Source organism: Camponotus vicinus, unplaced genomic scaffold (genome assembly GCF_025532165.1).
Source record: "Camponotus vicinus isolate PSW18456_S1 unplaced genomic scaffold, iyCamVici1.0 SCAF_3, whole genome shotgun sequence".
Lineage (NCBI taxonomy): Eukaryota > Metazoa > Arthropoda > Insecta > Hymenoptera > Formicidae > Camponotus > Camponotus vicinus.
The window spans coordinates 25,051,039-25,070,322 of NW_028141967.1; the positions used below are offsets into that span (position 1 = coordinate 25,051,039).

Sequence of the window (19,284 nt, forward strand, 5' to 3'; positions counted from 1 at the left end):
GCGAAATTGTATCTCGTCAATTATTTAACAATGTGTCAAATTAGATATCTCTGAAAATCATATCGAACGCAGGGCAAGATTCAATTTGAATGAATTGTAAAATATTAAAGTCTACGAGAGGTGAAAGGGAGATGTGGATAGTTTTTTTTATTTTTAACTCATCTTTGAGCTATGCACATAATATTGTTTAAACTGACATTTAACATTTTTTAACAGACTCCTCGTTATATAAATTATTATCCAAAAAAGGTTTCGTAGAAAATTTTTCATGTTTGTCGGTTCATAAGAAAAGCATGAATTAATCATCTTTTTATCTTGAAAAAAGTGTTATCGCTCGCATCTAGGTCACGGAAATTTTTAAGATGATTATACTCTAGCAGCGAAAATTGATATGTTTATTCTCTATTATTATACGGCTCCATATAATAAAATACTTGTGTAGGATGGCGATACTTTACATTGATATCGCGAGCATAACCGGAATCGCGCCGCTTCAATCTTTGCAACGTGTCTTTGTCGTGTAATAAAAGTTGTCGCAATTGACTTTACGGTATGTTTATATCGCGAACCGTATCTGGAAATTGTTACGCACGTGTTGCACGCTACTCGAAATATAAATCCATCTTTAATAAAAGAAGATAATTTTATTCAATTGGTTCCATTCCTTCGCGTTAAATGTAGCTTTAATTGTCATTCATCGATCAAGGTAGCGCTCGCGTCTGACATTAACGACGAAGAGAAAGAAGGAATCTCTTTCGCGACTGACGCACGCTGGTCTCTCGGGTGCGTTAAAAACGAATATTAAATCCTCGTATCGTTGCCTCCGCAAAGTTCGCCTCGAACGAATACGAACCAAAGCTAAAGCAATATAACGGCAACGCACGCCGGCGCGTCCCGATGACAGCGATGATTTGTCTCCTGGCCTCGAGAGTTTTCGTACGAGTCGATGATCTTTTTGACCTATCCGCTTATTACTTTAAATAGTCACGGCGTATCGTCGCTTTCGCGGATTACGTTATTATGTACCGCTCGGATAAAGGATAATTTGCGTGCGGCTCGTGCGTAGACTTGTAATTTATCGCTCGCACAGTCACAGACAACTAGACGACACGACTATTGTACTGTTAAAAGGAAGATGGGCGAGATACATTTTTTTTCTATTCTCTAAAAGAATTCTTCGAAATGAGAAATTATTTTCTGCCGAGAATACAAGTTAAAAATACGATTTTATAAAGAAGGATAATATTGGAAAGTAGGTTTCTGCGACTTGTTGAATATCTCGACTCTCTGTACTCGTTCTCATGCACATTGCATTATCGCAACGCTTTTAAGAAACGACTGAGAAACGGATTATCATCACCGTTATATCCATCCTGATAACGGAGCATCGTTCTCTCGCGGCGCGATGATAGCTTTTTATCCGCTTACTCGGTTCAAGAAACTAGCGCGTCCTCCCATGCCCCTTGGCCTCTTTTAATTGGCCACGCTCTTGGAAATTTTGCAGGCAAAAATTAATTTTTTTCCCGCTCGAGAGATGTTCGACGCAAGGCGAGCATTTTTCATTGCAGTTTCTCAGGTTCATTGCAGGTTTCTTCTCGGTGCGCGCGTACCGAGAGAGAGGCAATTAAATATTACAAATGTATCGGGATAATTTGAGGAGAAAAATCTCGCATCTCGATATTTATTGAAATTTCTAGAATGCAAATATGGTTAAAAAAGAAGAGATATTTTGCGATAATCTTGGAAACGAATCAGCCAAGAGTATGACTTTCGAAATTGTCGACAAGTGTCGCTTTCCAGGTCAGTAGAAGGATCGGCGCGTATCGTCGTCCTCGGACACTATCAAACGAAACACAACGAACGAGCGACTTTCCAAGAGCACACGCTCGTGATAATCCATTCGCCGCTATTTCGATTCGAATGTACACGAGCGAGGAGAGAAAGTCTCGTATCGAAACGTGCGATTCCGCGGGACACTCGATTAGTCCTCGCGACATAACCGACTTTGTCCGATTCTATCGATGCCTTATATACTACATTCGATCGCTGTTTGAATAGAAACGAGCGATTAATTTTGCATCGTGTACGCGGTATCGGGCATCGGGATATCGAAACGCGTGGAAAAGGTCGTATCGCTCAAAATAAATGTATTCACCGAGGCATATTTTTTCAACATACGCATTATGATTTCATTGCCCCAATTCTTTTGCTCGATTATTATATTCATCGTGTATTGTATAAAAAATATTATTTAAAAATTTGGAGCATTTATTTATAGTTGCGAATAAAAATAACGCGCTTTCGTAATAAAATGACATCGAGTTGCTAGTCTCTTTAGATTTTGGAGAATAAAGATTATATCGTTTAAACGCGCGCGCTGTAAACCGATCTCGACATTTACATGTCACGAATCAATCATTGTCAATATCGTTGTTATTGAATGTTTATAAAAGAAGGCGACCCATCTTGCCTGATAAATTTTATCTCGGCCTAAATTTTCCTCCAACACAATATGACGCACTGTAGCGTTTCTTAATTTCGCAATAAAACATTCACTGTTCGAGAGACCGAATTTGCGTTGAGCGTCGCGGCCATGATCGAGAATGATTTATGACTCAAGCGAACAAGTATCGTTTTTCCAGGCGCTGTTTTGTGGATCGAAGGCCACCATTCGCAAAAAAAAAATAAAATAAAAAAAGAGACAAAAGAAGCGCGTTGGTTATTTCAGAAACCGGGAGGGAGTCCGATTTACGATCCAATAACCGTTCGATTTATTATTGCAAAATTTGCGATAACGGCGTCCAGACTTTATGCCGTGACTGAGCACCGTTTGCAATCAGAGTAGGGGGAGGGAGAGCGAAAAAAAAAGTAGAACGACGAGTTTCCTTCGGGCAATGATAGTGGAAGAGGGAGGCAGGGATAAAAAGAAGGAGAGAGAAAGAGAGAAAAAGAGAAAGAGAAAGGGAGAAGGAAGGGGGACACTCCACCAAACAGTTAGCCGACCGTGATGCTGCTCGGGCTCCTTCGATCGGTGCGGTGGCGGCGGCGGCGGGGGCTGCGGAGGCTGCGGGGGCTGGGGGGGACTCCATTTTCGATCGCTCGAGACCGGTCGAGAGATCGAGATCTCGTTTTCTCTCGGCCACGACGCTCTTTGGCCCCTGATTCTCGGCCTCGGGGGTGTATTTTTCTAGTTTGCGAATGATGTCGCGCAAAATGTAGAGATTTTACGAGTGCAATAATGAATTAAAGAAAAAAATTGTTTACAAATGTTTGAACGAATTTAAAGCAATGCACGAATGCGAGGAGACGGATAAAGATTATTTACGAGGCGATATTTCGTAATATTTTCGTCTAATCTAGCATACGTCAATTCGCTTGTTTGATTGAAATTGAGCAATCGCGAGCGTAAAAAGGTACAGAAGAGAGGCTTTCTTCTATCGATTCTTATCGATACTCCTCGATCGGTGCGGGCAGAGGTTGAGCACCTCGCGATCCGCCGTTGAAAGAAAAGTAGGATGGTTCTACAAAACAGTTAGATGGCCCTGATGCTAGCAAATTACCGAGTTGCCGTTTCTACACTCGTATTCATCGCGATACTTTTTTTTTTCAGGTGTTTTCAAACGTTTCGCGGAAGAATGGAAACGAGAGAAGGAAATTTTTTAAAATCGCCAACAATCTTACGCATTTATTAAATGTCGTAAATGCACATTTAAATCGTCATTATTCTCGAAATAACGTACATGTCCGAATCTTTCACGTTATTAATAATTTTATCGAGTCATCAGAGACATGAATTTTTACATTTTTCCATGCGCAGCTTTGGGAAAAATTGATAAACCGTTGTTAAAATACGCTTGCCCATCTTGTAGCTTTTCCATGCTTGGAACGCTACTCGAGCGCGGCCGAGAAATCGAGATCCTCGTTTCCTCCAGGCTCGTCGATCTTTGGCCTCCGTTCGCGCTCCGCCTCCGCTTCGTGCCGCTCGGAGGAGCGGTCCTGATGCACGGCCTCAGATAGAGTTTCTAGGATACGGCGTGAAACTCGTAGAGACAGCGCCGTCTTGTAACACGCGCAAGCGAGGCAACATTTTAGCAATCGTCATGCACGATAATGCGCAGTCATTATTCTCGATTAAAAGAAAGCTCCCTTACTTTCTCTCTCCATACGAAAAATCAAGATATTTTGTGACAAAAAGTTACCCCGAGATGGTTTTCTTTTTAACCATTGACATTTCCTACACATGTGTGTGGCCACGTGTTTCGACTTGTCTTGTGGCCGACATATTCCCAGGATCCCTAAAGCTGGCATCCACCAATTTCTCGTTCCTCTCGGAGGGAGCGATTCCGGGAATCGAGTTTCAAATTAGACGCTCTCGCTGGTCGATTATATCGCGCACGATATTCTCTCGAGTGGATGCCGCGACGGATGGACGGCGTATGTCGGCTTTACGAGAACAACCCTCGTTGAAAAAGCGCCTGGTAGGAATCTAGACACAAAGAAAGACGAATCGCTCGTCTCGGGATCGAGCCTCGAGGTCGCAGCGAGAAAATTTGCTTTCGTCTTGTTTGAATCGAACGAACGCGAACCTGTTTGATCGCTAGGTGCGTTTGAAACGTGTCTCGCGTCATTTTTCAGCCCTCCGAATCGGCAATGTTGAATTAATACGCAAAGGGTTCGAAATAACAGCGAGCGCGTGAGATCGCGATTCGATTCGCTCGCAAAGATGCACGGATATTCTTTCCTTTACGATTCCCTAAAATTGCAATTTATTCTCCATACGCGTTCTCTCGTGTGAAATTGTTTTTTTTTTTTTCGCTCTCCCTAATAGCGAGTCACGCGCGATTAACGTCGCATCCGATTTCTCGAGAGTTTCTCACGTTCTTCGCGGGAGATTTTGTCGAGCGGTCCTCGGTACCTGAAGCCAAGGGGCGAGAATCGAATCGAGTCGAGTCGCGTCGCACGGCGCGGCACGAGAAAATGGTAGTTTGGCGCGGCGAATGGCAGTTTCGCGGGGATGACGGATTTTCAAGCGGACAGAATGCGTTCCGCATTCGCGAGCCAGGCCCCGAACCGGCCCTATTGATTTTGGAGAACCTTCCCGGCGAGAGACCGTCGGCTTACACCGCCACCGTCGGTAATTCCGAGCCCCTCCCCTTCGTCAAGTTTTCGAGAAGGGTCACCCCGTAATTTGAATATACGGCACCCTTCCGTGCCCGGCCCCTCTCGACCCCTCCCGGCCAATTGCTGCACGTTCGGCATATTTGGGACGCGGGGCGCGGAGCGTTCGTTTTCGCTCTCTTCGCGCTCGGAATACGCGGATAAAGCGCATTTCGTATCGTACACGTCGGATGGGTTTTGGCCGCAATGACGGGAGACTGACAAATTTCAAAAAACGACGCGTTGTTGCATTTAGGATATTTATCTCGCTGTTGGAAAATGGCAATTTAGGGTAAATTGAGACGCTAAACGTATAAGACACCGCGGCGCGCAAATTCAGCGTTTCTTTGACAACTTTTGCAAGCGAGGATGGCAACGGAAGCGGTCGATCGCGTCGAGATATCGAAACGATAAAACGTACGATCCCATAAACGTCGTTGCAAGATTACGCAGCTTCGCGGCAGGTGACGTACGTCACCTAAACGTTTAGCCACCTTTGTCGTCGGACAAAGTTATATTTTATTTGTCTAAAATTGCTGAAAGCAGCGAGTTATCGCGAATGGCGACTGCGCGATTTTTATCGCGAAAAACTCGCGCGTCCCGCGCCGGCGTACATTTTCCCGGAGGGCGCGGGGAAAATTCACGCGCGCACCCCACGCGGGAAAAAGGGGGAGGGGAAACGAAGCCGGCCACACGGTAATCCGTGCTTATCGATCGGCACTCGGTTGCCAACTTGGCAGTGGCAAACTCCCGGAATTACGAATGAAATGCTCCACATAGCGACGCGGTTGGCGAATCGAATCAGCTTTCATACCTTCGCGAGGGAGGATACGTCGAATTCCGCCTCGCCTTCCGGTGGACGTTTCGTGGCTCGACGACGAAAACGCCGCTACCCTCGGCTCTTTATTTCACGCAAAAATACCTTTTTATAGCGCGTTTTTCCGAATCTTTACATTTTACGGGGGACTGAAAAAGAGAATTAATAATTTTCTCGTGTCTCTCTCTCGCTTTCTTCTCTCTTGTCTCTTTTGTCGATTGAAAAGGGTACAAAACTCGGCGCGCGTCAAAGGGAAAAGGGTTCGGCGGGAACAGGGTCGGACCTTTTTTTTTCTCTCCGCTTGTTGTTGTTCGAGTTTCGGGCTAAATCTCGGGTCGGACGGAGCGGTTTTCAGCGCTGCTACCCGGTCGCTAGGCTCGCATATAGTTGTATGGTATTGTAACCTACGCGCTTTCTCTAGCAGTCGGCGTTGGTTCTCCGCTCGCGCTCATGTTCCCTCATTCGTGTTCATACTTAAAAACCTGTGGAGTCAGTGGTGCTCACAGCTTGTATCGACCCGAGCAATTAGATGCGCGCGAAACTACCGCGACTCTGCTTGGATTCTACGTTTGCAAAATAAAAGCAAACAAAAGGCTGCCTTTTTTCGCTTCGTACTAGGAATTTGACTAGGATTTCGAAATTGCGCGATATTGCACAATTGCCGAGTAACCACAGTCGTGTATTCTTTGTCAATCTTGGCGAGTCGAGACTCGCCGACTTAAACTACCGAAAAGGAAACGTTTTTTCACCTTTATTTATAGAGACATAGAGAAAAATCCATAAATTTGTTACACGATAAATCGTATCGCAAATTTATCTCGAGATTATCGTGTTCGACTCGACGCTGTTTTGATTCGAAGCGTTTTTATAGCGCCACGATATACAAAATGTTTCAAACTATTATCGTTGGAAGGACACGCGACGCTTTTGCAACATTCCGCGTACTCGAGATATAGACGTCCCTTTTTAATTAAAACGACGAATCTTGTATAAAAGGTGAAATATCCGAGAGAGAAAAGAGAAACGACAGAGTCGGCCATAAACGGATCCGTTTTGCACGTGTACGATATAGTCGAATTATATGTAGAAATGTGAGCGAGCGAACGTTCGGTTCTCATAACGGAGCGTCCAGATTCGCGTGGCAAATAAATAAAAGGATGGAAGTGGCTCGGTGTTTACGTTGGATTTGAGAGGCACTGACGCGCGCAGACGAGACGGCCCGTATTCTGGGCGCGGGACGCGGGACGCGGGACGCAGGACGCAGCTGCGGTGGCGGCGACGCGCAGCGACCGCGCGCAGCGCTCGAGTCACGTGACGCGGCGTCGAGGTGGGCGCCGTCGACGCCCGATTGGTCGGCGCCGCGCGACGAATCCCCCCTCCGCGCCGACGTCGCCCGAACAAAGGGACGAGGCTACCTCCGCCGTCGTCGGGAGCGCTGCCATTAGAAAGTCGTCGGCAGTCGGTGCGTGCGGGAGTTCCGCGAGTCGGATAGAGAAAGAGAGAAAGAGCCGTCGGTCGAAGGCGTCGTGAGAAAGTTTGATCGGAAAGAGGGAGAAGAGTGGAAGGTTCGCCGAGAGACAGCCGATCGTGGAATTGAAGAGACATCGAGAGCGTCGCGATCGAGCCAGGTCCTCGATCGGTCCAAAGTGTCAGAATCGATCCGGCGAAACGGAGCGTAACGAGCGCGGGTTGTCGGTCCGAAGCGAGCGGGAGCGGGAGCGGAAGCGGGAGCGGAAGTGGAAGCGGGAGAGAAGAAGCCTAGAGCTCGTCGAGAAGGCGAATTTGCGAGCGCGAGGAAGAGCGCGAGCGCGAGCGCGAGCGAGAGGAGCGCTAGCGAGAGAGACGAGAGAGACGCGCACCCGCTCATCCGTAAAATCGATCCTCGCGTGCATCCGCAACTGTGCGCCGGATCGTCGTCGCCGCGCCGTCGACGGGAATCCTCGTGGGACGCTCCGGCGGTTAGCTCATCCGCGCTGGAGGGTCGACGACAGGGACGTACGACAAGCGCCGTAGAGTGCTACGCAGCAACGTGGCGGCGACGCCATTTTGTCGTAACTGGTACCGTGCGATTCTTTCGGCATCAGCGCCGTCGAGCCTACTACTCCGCGCCACCGCCGCGCCGTGACCCGTGACACGCGCGTCTCGCCTCGTATCGCGCTCGCAAAAGTGTAGGATAAATCGACGCGGACAAGGAAGTCGGAGCGCGTCCCTGGATCCCGAGGAACGGAGCACGGAGCGCGTTGTCGGCGTTACTCCGACTCTATATCCATTCCCTCTGTTCTCGCCCTGGGTAATCAACCATGAGACTGGAAATTGTGTCGGCGGCGGATTTTCTGGTGCACCTGCTGCGCCTGCAGGCGGGTCAGCTGTCGGAACGGCAACTGGAGATGTTCAAGTCATCGCTGACGGAGGTGTTGCGCCACCGTTACCGGGATCACTGGTTCCCGGATCGGCCGAATCGCGGCTCCGGCTACCGCTGCATCCGCATCAACGGTAAAATGGACCCGGTGATCGCGCAAGCCGGCGCCAACGTCGGCCTGCTGCCCACCGTCCTGCACAGCCTCTTCCCCAGCGAGCTGACCATGTGGATCGACCCGTCGGAGGTGTCGTACAGAATCGGCGAGAACGGTTCCATCTGCGTTCTGTACGAGCGAACCGAGCCCGAGAATCCGGAAGAGATGTCGTCCCAGCAGCCGCATCATCATCAGCAGCCGCATCATCATCAGCATCAGCACCACCATCAATCGCAGCAGCATCAGCAGGCGCCGATCCTGCCGCCGCCGCTGCAGCAGCAGCAGCAACTGCAGCAGCCGTCGCCGCAGCAACAGCAGCAGTTCGAGAGCTGCAAGGATTCCCTGTTACTGGAGCATCCGCAGTTTAGCGAGCAGATCGCCGCGTACGTCTCCAGCTGAATCGCCGGGCTCGCCGCCGGCGCCGCTCGCGTCCACGCTCTCGAAATAATGTAATTAAGCGCACGTACATTTCGTGATATGTGATATCCCGTGTGTGTCGCGTCGGACCGAGTAGGTCCGCGCGCGCTCGATCTTTCATGGACCTCCCCCCTAACCGCGTGCGTGCGTGCGTCCTCCTTGCGATCTTTTTTCTCATTTTTCCTCTTTTCCTTTCCCTTTTTTTCTTCCGTGCACCGAGAGCCTCGAGGCGAGGCGAGGCGAGGCGAGGCGAGGCGAGGAGTCGCCTCTTTCCTTCTCTCTCGCCGAGCTCCGCGATTCGACGACATCCTCGAGCGACGGTCCGTCATCGCCGTCGGTGCGTCATCGCCGCGCCCTCCTTCGCGCCAGTTCCTGCTAACGGGGAGAGTCCATCCTTCGGGAACGCGAGCTCGTCCACGCGCGTCGCTCGACTCGAACGACTCTAGTCCAGTCTCGCGCACCCCCGATCCTCCTCTTTGCGCGCCAAGGACAAGAGGAACGCGTTCTCTCGACGACCGATCCGAAGCGAGGAAAGGAAGCCAAAAGCCACGAGTGAGAGTCGACGAGAGGACTGGATCGAGTTCCTTTTGGATCGTCGCTCCATCGATCGGCGAGCAATCTTTTTCTTCCATGGGAAAAGAACGTCGCGGCGAGGAAAAACGGAGCGAGCTCGAAGCTCTCTCGGCACAGCCGTCTAATTGATCTCAGCGTCTCCTCTACCAGCGTAACCTCCGAGTGTCTCTCGTGACAACACCAACCGCGCGAGGGAGGAACAACGAAGACCAGCCAGCCTCACCGCCCCCTCCGTTCTCGAGGGAGTAAAGGAACCGTACTCGTACACGCATTTACATACACACACACACACACCCACACACACCGATACAGACACGTATACGCGTACCATCTCTCTGTCTCTCGCATCCTTTTCGAATGCGTCTTTCTTCCACGTACTTTGTCACGTCGCATTTCGGAGTTGTTAAGGTTCGTACGTACCGAGCGACGAGTATTTTACGACGCGGACGCACGCGAGAGGGAAGCGATCGATTGCCTTGTACATATTTGATCGAATCGTAAATCATGAGTATCAATCGTAATTTTCGACGAGAAGCAACGGTATCCATTTTGTCACATCCCGAATGATATGCAATTTATTAATATTTGAGTAATTTCGAGTGTACGGAAGAAAACAAAAGTGTTTGTCGTTTGCGTCAAAAGCTACTTGCAATTTAATTCTCGCAACAGTTGTAGCCGTTGCCCATTTCCATGTTGCATCGATCTTTTTGTACAAATTATCTTAAAATTAATCTTAAAATTAAGAACCGCAAAGAAACGGAACGAGAGTCGATCGTTTTCCACAATTCTCGTTGTCGACAATTTCTTGGAATCTCACGCATTTCGATGCGGATTATCACCGTGCCACGCATACACATGGACACATTTGCGCAAAAAAATAAAGACACACATCGGCGATCGTTGCTATTATAACGGCCGTCGAATTTATTCTTTGTTAACTTTTCGGAGAAATGTCTGTGAAAATAAAAGCATTAAATTTATAACGCACTACATCTCCTCGCGCGAATCATTTATCCAGTAATTTTGGTTTTTTCAAAGTCGAGTATAAACCTCTAGAAAAATGTGGCGTTGCGATAACGAAGGATTCAAATCCGGTTTACATTTGTAAATTTTATTTTTTTAGAGATTGGCTATCGACAGTGAAAACTTTGCGTATTTCGACTATTGGACAGCGTCAAGTTTCAATGACAGAAATTTCGAGTCAAATTTTTAAATGTACATACACACATAACACGTACAAATGTCACGATAGCGCGCGAATTTATATGTACATATATATAAATATATGTATATATATATAAAAGCGTTATATAGAGCACCATGTATACGTACGAGGACGAGCGAAATCGTCCTCGGGCGTGTACACAATTGACGAATTGTATATTATCTTTCGCGTGAAGAGAGAGAGAGAGAGAGAGAGAGAGAGAGAATGAGGGAGAGATGTGAAAGAAAGCGAGAGAAAACACGATGTATAAAATTACTGTGATTTTATCCACGGGAAGGCACACGGGCGTATATTTTACTATGGAGAGTCGGTCTCGGTAAGTGAAATGCTTGATGTATGGCGTACGATTGTGAATGTTTCAATAAAGGTTGGGAATGATTCAGAGAGAGAGAGAGAGAGAGAATAATTGAACCTGCATGTGGGCGCTCATCCAATACGTCGCTCGCGCGCTTCGACAATAATAATAATAATAATCGAGTTTGCTCGATTAATCATGTGTCTGCTTCGTGCTCGCGGCATCGAGATTTGTTCAATTACCGTTACTTGACGAACCGATACAACGACGAGAATCCGAGAGATCCGTCGGTCGTTGTTGCCGCAGATGCAACGCGAATTTCTGTACAGATTCTACACGTAATAAAATGTATAAAATTGAAGCTGATGCAAAATTTCGTTGCGCATAAATTTTTCTCAGTTTTCCCGAGAGCGCGTGAGAGAACAGAGGTGAGAGTCTCCGCGCATGAAAAGAACGAGTATACGCGAATGTATGCGCGTGTGTATGTGCGAAAGATCGAACGGATAATGGAAAGAAGGAGATGGAGGGACGGAAAAAGGTAGGGGAAATGGGGGAGGGAAGAGAACTTGTCGTGTTCGGCGTCGAATGAGGGAAGGCTCTGTACGTAGCAATTATAGAAACCATGTCTGTGATTATACTAAGAATAGAGAAAGAGAGACAATATAAGCAATCTCCGTATGTAACGACCTAAACACGAGCGGTGTGTGCGCTTACTATAGATACCGGTATGTAAATGGTACATGTATGTATTACGTGTAAGAATTTCTGTTCGCGAACGCGTTTTGCGCTTTCAATCGAGGCTCAAAATTCACGTAGCACTTTGATACAATTGTCGACGATATTGTTTCTCTCTTTGTATTTACATGTATCCAAAGTAGAAAGTTTCATCCAGGTAAAAGACGATTCATCATCAAAGCTGATGGCGAATAGTGCAATTTGAGTATCTCTGAATATCGATCGACGACTCGTTTCAAATCGCTCGACGCGTCTGCGAACAGCAAAAGGACAACCGAATAATAAGTCACTCTCGCTTCATCTATAATAACTCCTCAGCGCTTCGACACTGACGTCACGTGTGATTGGCCAAAGTAATCCAAGACTCCCATCATATATATATATATATACATGGATACTATCGTCGCGTGTATTCATTAGTTGGCGGATCGATCGATCCAAAAAAAGCTTTCGTTATTTTGAGCCGTTACACGTGACGTCAGAACCGGGGAAGGGCTCTTTACTATACGTGATATCGGCGAGAGGTGGATCAGAAAGAGAGATTAGATATCGTTTCCTTCATTTTTACGTATCGAGGAGTCCGTATTTTATCTAGAAGCATCAACGATCTCCCATATATCTGTCGAAAGTAGTGCGGGATGAGGCCGGAGAGAAAGTGCGAGAGATCTCGCCGCGTCGTCCTTCGACGATTATTTTGCCGACAAGATACGTTCCTTTCCCTTTGTTTTCGATTTCCGTTTCGGGAAATGCAATCGCGAGGATCGAAAAGGGCGCGCTCGTTTTTATTTACCTATTCTCACATTAATAAGCGTATAAAGCTACATATAAATATCGATACAAATGCTGAGGAAGAATGAGAGAGAAAGAGAATGCGGTGAAGCAAAAAGTGAGAGAGAGAGAGGGAGAGGGAGAAGGAGCGAAAGAAGAGAATGCGAGCATTTATTTCGCGCGAATAAATTGTAATTACTAAATATATATGCGCATATATTATATATACATAATTATATACATATATATATCTTGTAATTATATATATATACATATATACATATATACATATATATATATATATACATATATACATATATCTATATATATTATATATATTACATATTTATATATATATTATATATGTATACATATATATATATATATATAAATCTTCAGGAGGAATTTGTACAAACCCGCTGGAATAAGGCACCAGCAAGTCTGTGATTTTAGCTTGGTTACTAATTCAGTATTTTTTTAAATAAAACGAGATAAAATCAAGATAAATCATAAAAAAAGAAGTATGATTCGATCCGCGAGAGAGGAGGATTCGCGAGAGAAGGGAGGAGAAAGTTTATGAAAGAGAGAAAGCGTGTGTATGTATGTGCCAGACCGAAAGGTAGCGCGTATGTGTGAACGAGAAAAAAAAAGAGTGAAGAGATGGAGGCGGGGGGGAAGGGAAATCTCTCTTGGAAGCTCGCAATAAGATGTTACGTTGAATGATTTTGGAAAAAAAAATCTGCCCAAATATCGTTTTAATCTTTTTTAAGAAAATGTGCAATCGCCGAGATTATAATTACTCAAATTGCAATGGTGTCATGAGTGACGCGACAACGTGCTTGAACGAATGAAAAGAGCGTGACGTTGGAAACATCGCGATAAGAAAGATACTCTCTATCGTTTGGGGCTATAGTGTTAATATCAATCGCGCCCAACCATTTTTTTTTTCGTTTCTATTGTATCCACGCTAATGCAATATAAAAGAAGAATCGAGTTAAATTACGAAACCGATTGTCGTTGATAAAAATCAGCTTTTATTCGAACAGCGAATACATTATACGTATTGTATCCCGATTCAAAGTGTATCTCGTTTTTATCGTTGTTACGAAATTATCCCCGTCAGCTATAAGTTTGTATCGTTGAATTTAGTCGCTATGATTCATTTCGATCGATTGTATATCGGTCCTGCCGATGATCCAAAGTCCGTCTCGAGAAACAACTCATCGTGTCACGCTCCAATATCGAATCATCGCGTTAGCGCGTTGCTGCATATCGATCGAGTCTTTGTCTCGTTTGCTGATTTTTCTTCCTCCTTGGCCAAACGGCGCGTAGAGAAAGAATCGCAATGGCGAAAGAAACGGAACTCGAGGGCCGGCTCTTCGTCGAGTGCTTTCCCTTTCTTTGGAAAAATCGGTTTTCGTTTTTTATGGATACTAGAAATGAGAGAGGGAGATGGAAGAGCGATGAATTTTCGGTGAAGTAACATTGCTGGTACAGCGGGGGTTTGAGGTATCGGAACCACGTAAGAAGATGTAAAGATGAGAGAGAGCAGCGCGAAAGGGAGAAAACGTGAGAGAGAAAGAGAGAGAGTGTGTATGTGTGCCTAGTTCGACAGGGGTGCTCAATTCGATTCAGGTAGGCTTCTAGCCTGTCGTTATAATTGCGATGACGAATTACTCGTACGAATCGATTAGCGAACTCGTTTAGCGATTTCGTTTAGCACACGTTTAGTTTTACAATAGTAAGAGACGAGAATTGAGACATTAATTACAATAGTAAGAGACGAGGATTGAGATATCGAGCGAGATCCGTGGTCTTGCGAGATCCGAATTCGGCAGCCCTGTCGGCCGATAGCGCACTATTTGGAGAGAACGAAAGGAGAGCGCGAATACATATACATATATATAAAAAAGATCCCACTCATTTCCGCGCGTTGACTGCGAGCGAAACGCCACTCGATGAATTCTGTATAAAATTCGCTTTAAACAAGTCTACACGCATGTCCACGAGTATTATACACATACATACATACATATATACATACATACATACATACATACATACATACATACATACATACATACATACATACATACATACATACATACATACATACATACATACATACATACATACATACATACATACATACATACATACATACATACATACATACACACACACACACACACACACACACACACACACACACACACACATTCGATACACACATATACACGAATCGCGGATACGCGACACTCGACACACATACTCGAATCTGTAGACTCGTAGATTTACTATTAATTATAATGAATTATAATTATTATATCTATTATATCAATGTATAATTATATATTTAGTTTTTAGGTTATACGATGGCTATTATTTCCCGCTTGTACATATGCCGTGAACTCCAGAAGAAATTAAATCTTTAACAAAGAGAAAATCTATAATTTTTTCGACTGTTTTTGTACAGAGATAATAAAAACAAAGGGCCTCGTGCTTATGAAATTTCATGAATATAAAAAGACACGTGTGTCGATCACTTTCGCCCGTCATTATCCCAATTATCACCTTACCTTACCAAGCGTGCACCGTTTCTCAATATTTATGATAACGTAGAAACGCGAGAGTTTACGTCATCTTTTGCGCATCGACATAATTGGTCGGAAATATGCGTAGTTTTTGCGAACAAGTGGAAATTTTAATGTTTCTAAATTTTCTCCCTCTCACGCATCCACGAGTACGTGACAGATGCAATAAACTTTAAAAATATGCGCCAATATTTAATAACGGAGTAACGTCATTTGCTAGAAAGAGAGAGAGAGCATAGTGATAAAGTTCCTCGAATTATTCAACATACATTAGCGCGTCGTATCTTTGTTTGTCAAATAAATTTCGATAAAAATTACGATTCTGCGAAGGACATTTATTTAAAGAGGCCGAATAGCGATGATTTATCCTCAATTCCGATAGAGCGATTCACGTCGCACAATTGCGCTTTTGCGAAAAACACTTGCGGAGCGATAAATAGCACGCATTTTTTCTTTTACGCATGTGGGCGAACGCAAATTTAAGCGAGTGATACTTTCCATCGCATTCTCGAAATTCTCGATACAGTTATTCTTGGAAATACCACGATCGAGATAATTCGAGAAAACGTGTAATAAACTCAAAATTGCGTATGCGACACTTGTCTGAAATGTTTGTTGTTTTATATATGGATATTACGTGTGTGCGTTTCCGAGAACGTGACTCACACACACACACACACACACATTAGCGATTAGTTTTCAAAATTACTTCTCATTGTTGGTTTATTTAACGAATGGATGGAAAAATAATTATAACGCAACGAGACTTTAATTTATTTGGATCGAATTTAATCATTTATCAAGAAGAGTATTATTTCTTAACGATTGTCTATTAATTAGTGACAGTGAATTAATCTGTAATTATTCGTTCAATCAAATGAATGGAATAATTGTCTCGTTTAATTCACATCACGTAGATATTCCGCTTTGAAGATTCACGCAATTTTTATTATTCGAGCTCCTCGAAAGATACTAGAAGAATAATTGTCAAAATTACGAACGGAAGACAACAATTGCATAATTTTCAATCTTGATTATACAAATGGGATTTTTCCAATGGAAACTGTAGGGAAGGAACAAGATAATTTTATATGTTTATTTAAAATTATATCGCGACTTTATCAATATCGTTGTTTCTTACATTTTTCCTCAACATTACTTGCAACTTGACGCTTAATTACATAGTTGATGCGTTGAGTCAACATCTCGTACATGTTTCGCGAGAGTTTTGCTCAGTTCAGATGAAACGAGAACTAGTTTTAATTGCTACTCTTCTCGTCTGGACAGTTAATCGTCGACAATCTAATCGAGTCGACAGACCGGGATATTGAAATCTGTTGCGTTGCCGCGAATACGCGATAGAAAGGAGGGAATCGATGACGACGAATAAATTCGATACGCGATTTTTGCAGATGTGCGCGCTCTCTCATCGAGTCGCGAGGATCGAGCCGACTCGCCAGGCAAGAATAAGGACGCCTCAAGTAAAGTGGTAAATGGAACGATGCTATCGCCGGAATGAAATAACGCTACATGATTGTCCAAATTTCCTGCTCCTTGCATCTCTACGAGTTATTCGCATCGACAATATCGATGTGTCGCGCAACAGCTGACGATTTCGTTGTCGTGATTCGCGCATCGATTTCGCTGAAATTATCGTTTCGTGCTCTTCGGGAACTCGTATACTCTACGGGATGAGAAAAGGTTAATGGATCCGCCTAAAGGACACGCGTTACAGCATCGTCGTCGTGGCTGCGCTCTCCGGTTCAACAACCCGGTCGGGCATTCTTAAGGTTTCTCGGAGTCTCTTTCTCCTTCTCTCTCTCTTGACTCGATGTGGAACAGATAGAAGATGGTCTCGCGCAGACAACGAAGAAAAAGTCGAGGCGTGCGAAATGACGGCGAATTATTGTACTCGAGGAAGAGGGAACCGCGCCGTAGCCGCAATCGTCGTCGCCGTCGCCACCATCGGCGATGATGGTCGTCGTGGAGGTCAACGTCGGTTGTTGCCCCGGCCCCCCCGACGTCGCTTGGCCCGCACGTCGGTTAGTGGTTCCCTTGTAGGTTAGAATTGCTGATTCTGTTCAACACACAAACTTGCTTCCCCCTTCGACTCGACCCCTCCCTTCTCTCTCTCTCTTTCTATCCCTCTCTCCCTCTCTGTCTATTTCTCTCGCCCTGGGCATCCATCCTCCTTTGTCAATCTCTTCCGCGCGACCTCTTTGCCGAGCTCGTTCCTCGCCGAGGCTGCCGAGGCATCACACTTTGTTGCCTGCCAATTGCACGCCGTTCGGCCAACGTTGCGTAATATCTCGAGGAGATCGGCGGCTGCCTCGATCGACACGATCGAGCTGGCCCGAGGAGCTCGATTCACGATTCTCGCACACGTAACGATTCTCCGTGAATAATCGGCGAGAGGACCGTGACCAGATGGCATCGCGCGATCTCGGACATCGTCTCGCGGCCAATCTCAGGTAAATAAACGGTACGAGCGAGAAGCAATCTTTGTCGCTCATTTTTCGACCGATATCCGAAAGCGTATCGTTTCTCGAGTTTGGTCGAGAGCCTCGCGAGTGAAAAGGCAGCGAGATAATAATCGACGGTGGCGGCAGAGGCCCTTTTTCCTCGCCCTTTTCTCCTCCCCCCTCCTCCCCTCGTCATTAGCGCAAAGACTCTCTCATTCTCGTTCTCTGTTTCGTTTATCTCAAAGGCGAGTCTTAATTGCGCTTATCGATTGCGTCGCGGCGAAGGGAACAAGGTCCTCCTTTCTCGTCATCCCCCTACGTCGTCTCCCTCCTTTCTCTCACACTCGCTCAGTCACACGCTCCGCCTCTTATCATCGAGAACAACGGCGAGCCTCCGCCGCTGCCGGCGTCGCCGTTTTTTTCTCCTTCCCCGAGTTGCGCTCCCTGCCTCGGGATGCGGCGCATTGTCCCACGTTGAGTGCACTCTGCTCGCAAACGCCGTTCTTGCGCAACGTCGAAGAACGGCGCTTGGCAAATTGGCGAGTCTGCCGGACCACTCCAGACGAACCCGGAATCTCTTTGGGGATTGTTTATCGACTAACGCGCCGCATGGGATATCCGAGATTTTAATTACAATTTCATTTCTAGGGGGTAAGGTCTTTGGAAAATGTCTAGGCGTTAATGCTTTTTGATAATTAATTTGTTGAATTTGTTGACAGTTGAGAATACGAATCTATTCAAGCTCCTTGAAATGCGAATAATTAGCGAAATTATTTTAATTAATTTTAATTAGACTATACTCTCGCAAAATTAATACTACGACGATACGAACAATGTCAAGATTGGAGCGATAAATTGCGAGAAATGATGATTTCCCTCGACACGTTTGCAAAATTGACTGTGGAAATGGCCCATCAAAAGCGCTAATATAATAATAATAGCGGAATATGAAATTATTTACAAATATACTACAATTTATTCAAACATTTACCATTATCTATATACGTGTACATTTGCAGCGAAATTATAACCGTCATACATTTTAAGAGAATTCCAATATCGAGTCTCCCTTTACGACTCGAGTCTTTCTCTACGGCGGTCCTGTTATGCGCCGCGAAATTGGGAAGTTTTAATTACCCTACGATCGTACTTGGGGGTTAATCGGCCCGGGGCGGCTTTACGGTCCTCGGAAAGTTTGGTCCGCCCGCCAACATTAAACGCGGCGTTTCCAATTACGCCGGTGCATCTCGACGTCGCCGTCGTTGCATCGCGTCGCGTGCACGCTGCGCGCAAAGCTCCGTCGATCCGTTCCGAGTTTCGCAAGCCCCGGGCGGTCGTTAACCTTACGCGAAAATGGATAAGACGTGCTTCGGTTCTGGCAACGTCGCCTATATTATACGTATATCCGCAGACCCTTGCGCCACGTATGTAGACGAAGGCGCAAGTTGGGTGAAAAGTGCATCCGCGTTTGAGCGTTTCAGACGTCGGCTGCATTTCCCACGAATGTTAAGAGCCGAGATGAGAGAAAAACGTACGCGTCGCTTCTTCGGACACGACGTAGATGCGCAACGTCAATTTTTATTTTTTCTTACGAATCTAAAGGGATGAATCGTCAATATAATTTATAAGTACTTACCGCGCATTGTTGTTTAAATTAAAAATTTATGCAAATGGCACACATGCATTTTCTCTCTATCGATGTAGCGCGTGTAATAAGATAACCGGCCT

General features: G+C 45.6%; 2 protein-coding genes across 8 annotated transcripts in view; both read left to right on the forward strand.

The window, feature by feature from the left end:
• Ipk1 (Inositol phosphate kinase 1) overlaps positions 1–19,284 on the forward strand; it is a 73,639-nt gene that overhangs the window by 32,593 nt on the left and 21,762 nt on the right. The window contains exon 1 of one of the 7 annotated variants that reach the window (XM_083095331.1): positions 17,372–17,565. The exons of 5 other annotated variants lie outside the window; for them this stretch is intronic. The gene's annotated coding sequence lies outside the window, so the exon portion shown is untranslated. Of the gene's footprint in view, positions 1–17,371; positions 17,566–17,982; positions 18,208–19,284 lie in introns of those variants that run through there. One more of the 7 variants, XM_083095333.1, reaches the window with a different exon arrangement.
• On the forward strand, positions 7,397–15,028 carry LOC145969316 (protein BTG2). The gene has a single exon (XM_083095335.1). The coding sequence runs from the start codon at positions 8,275–8,277 to the stop codon at positions 8,884–8,886; it is 612 nt and encodes a 203-aa protein (XP_082951461.1). The 5' UTR covers positions 7,397–8,274; the 3' UTR covers positions 8,887–15,028.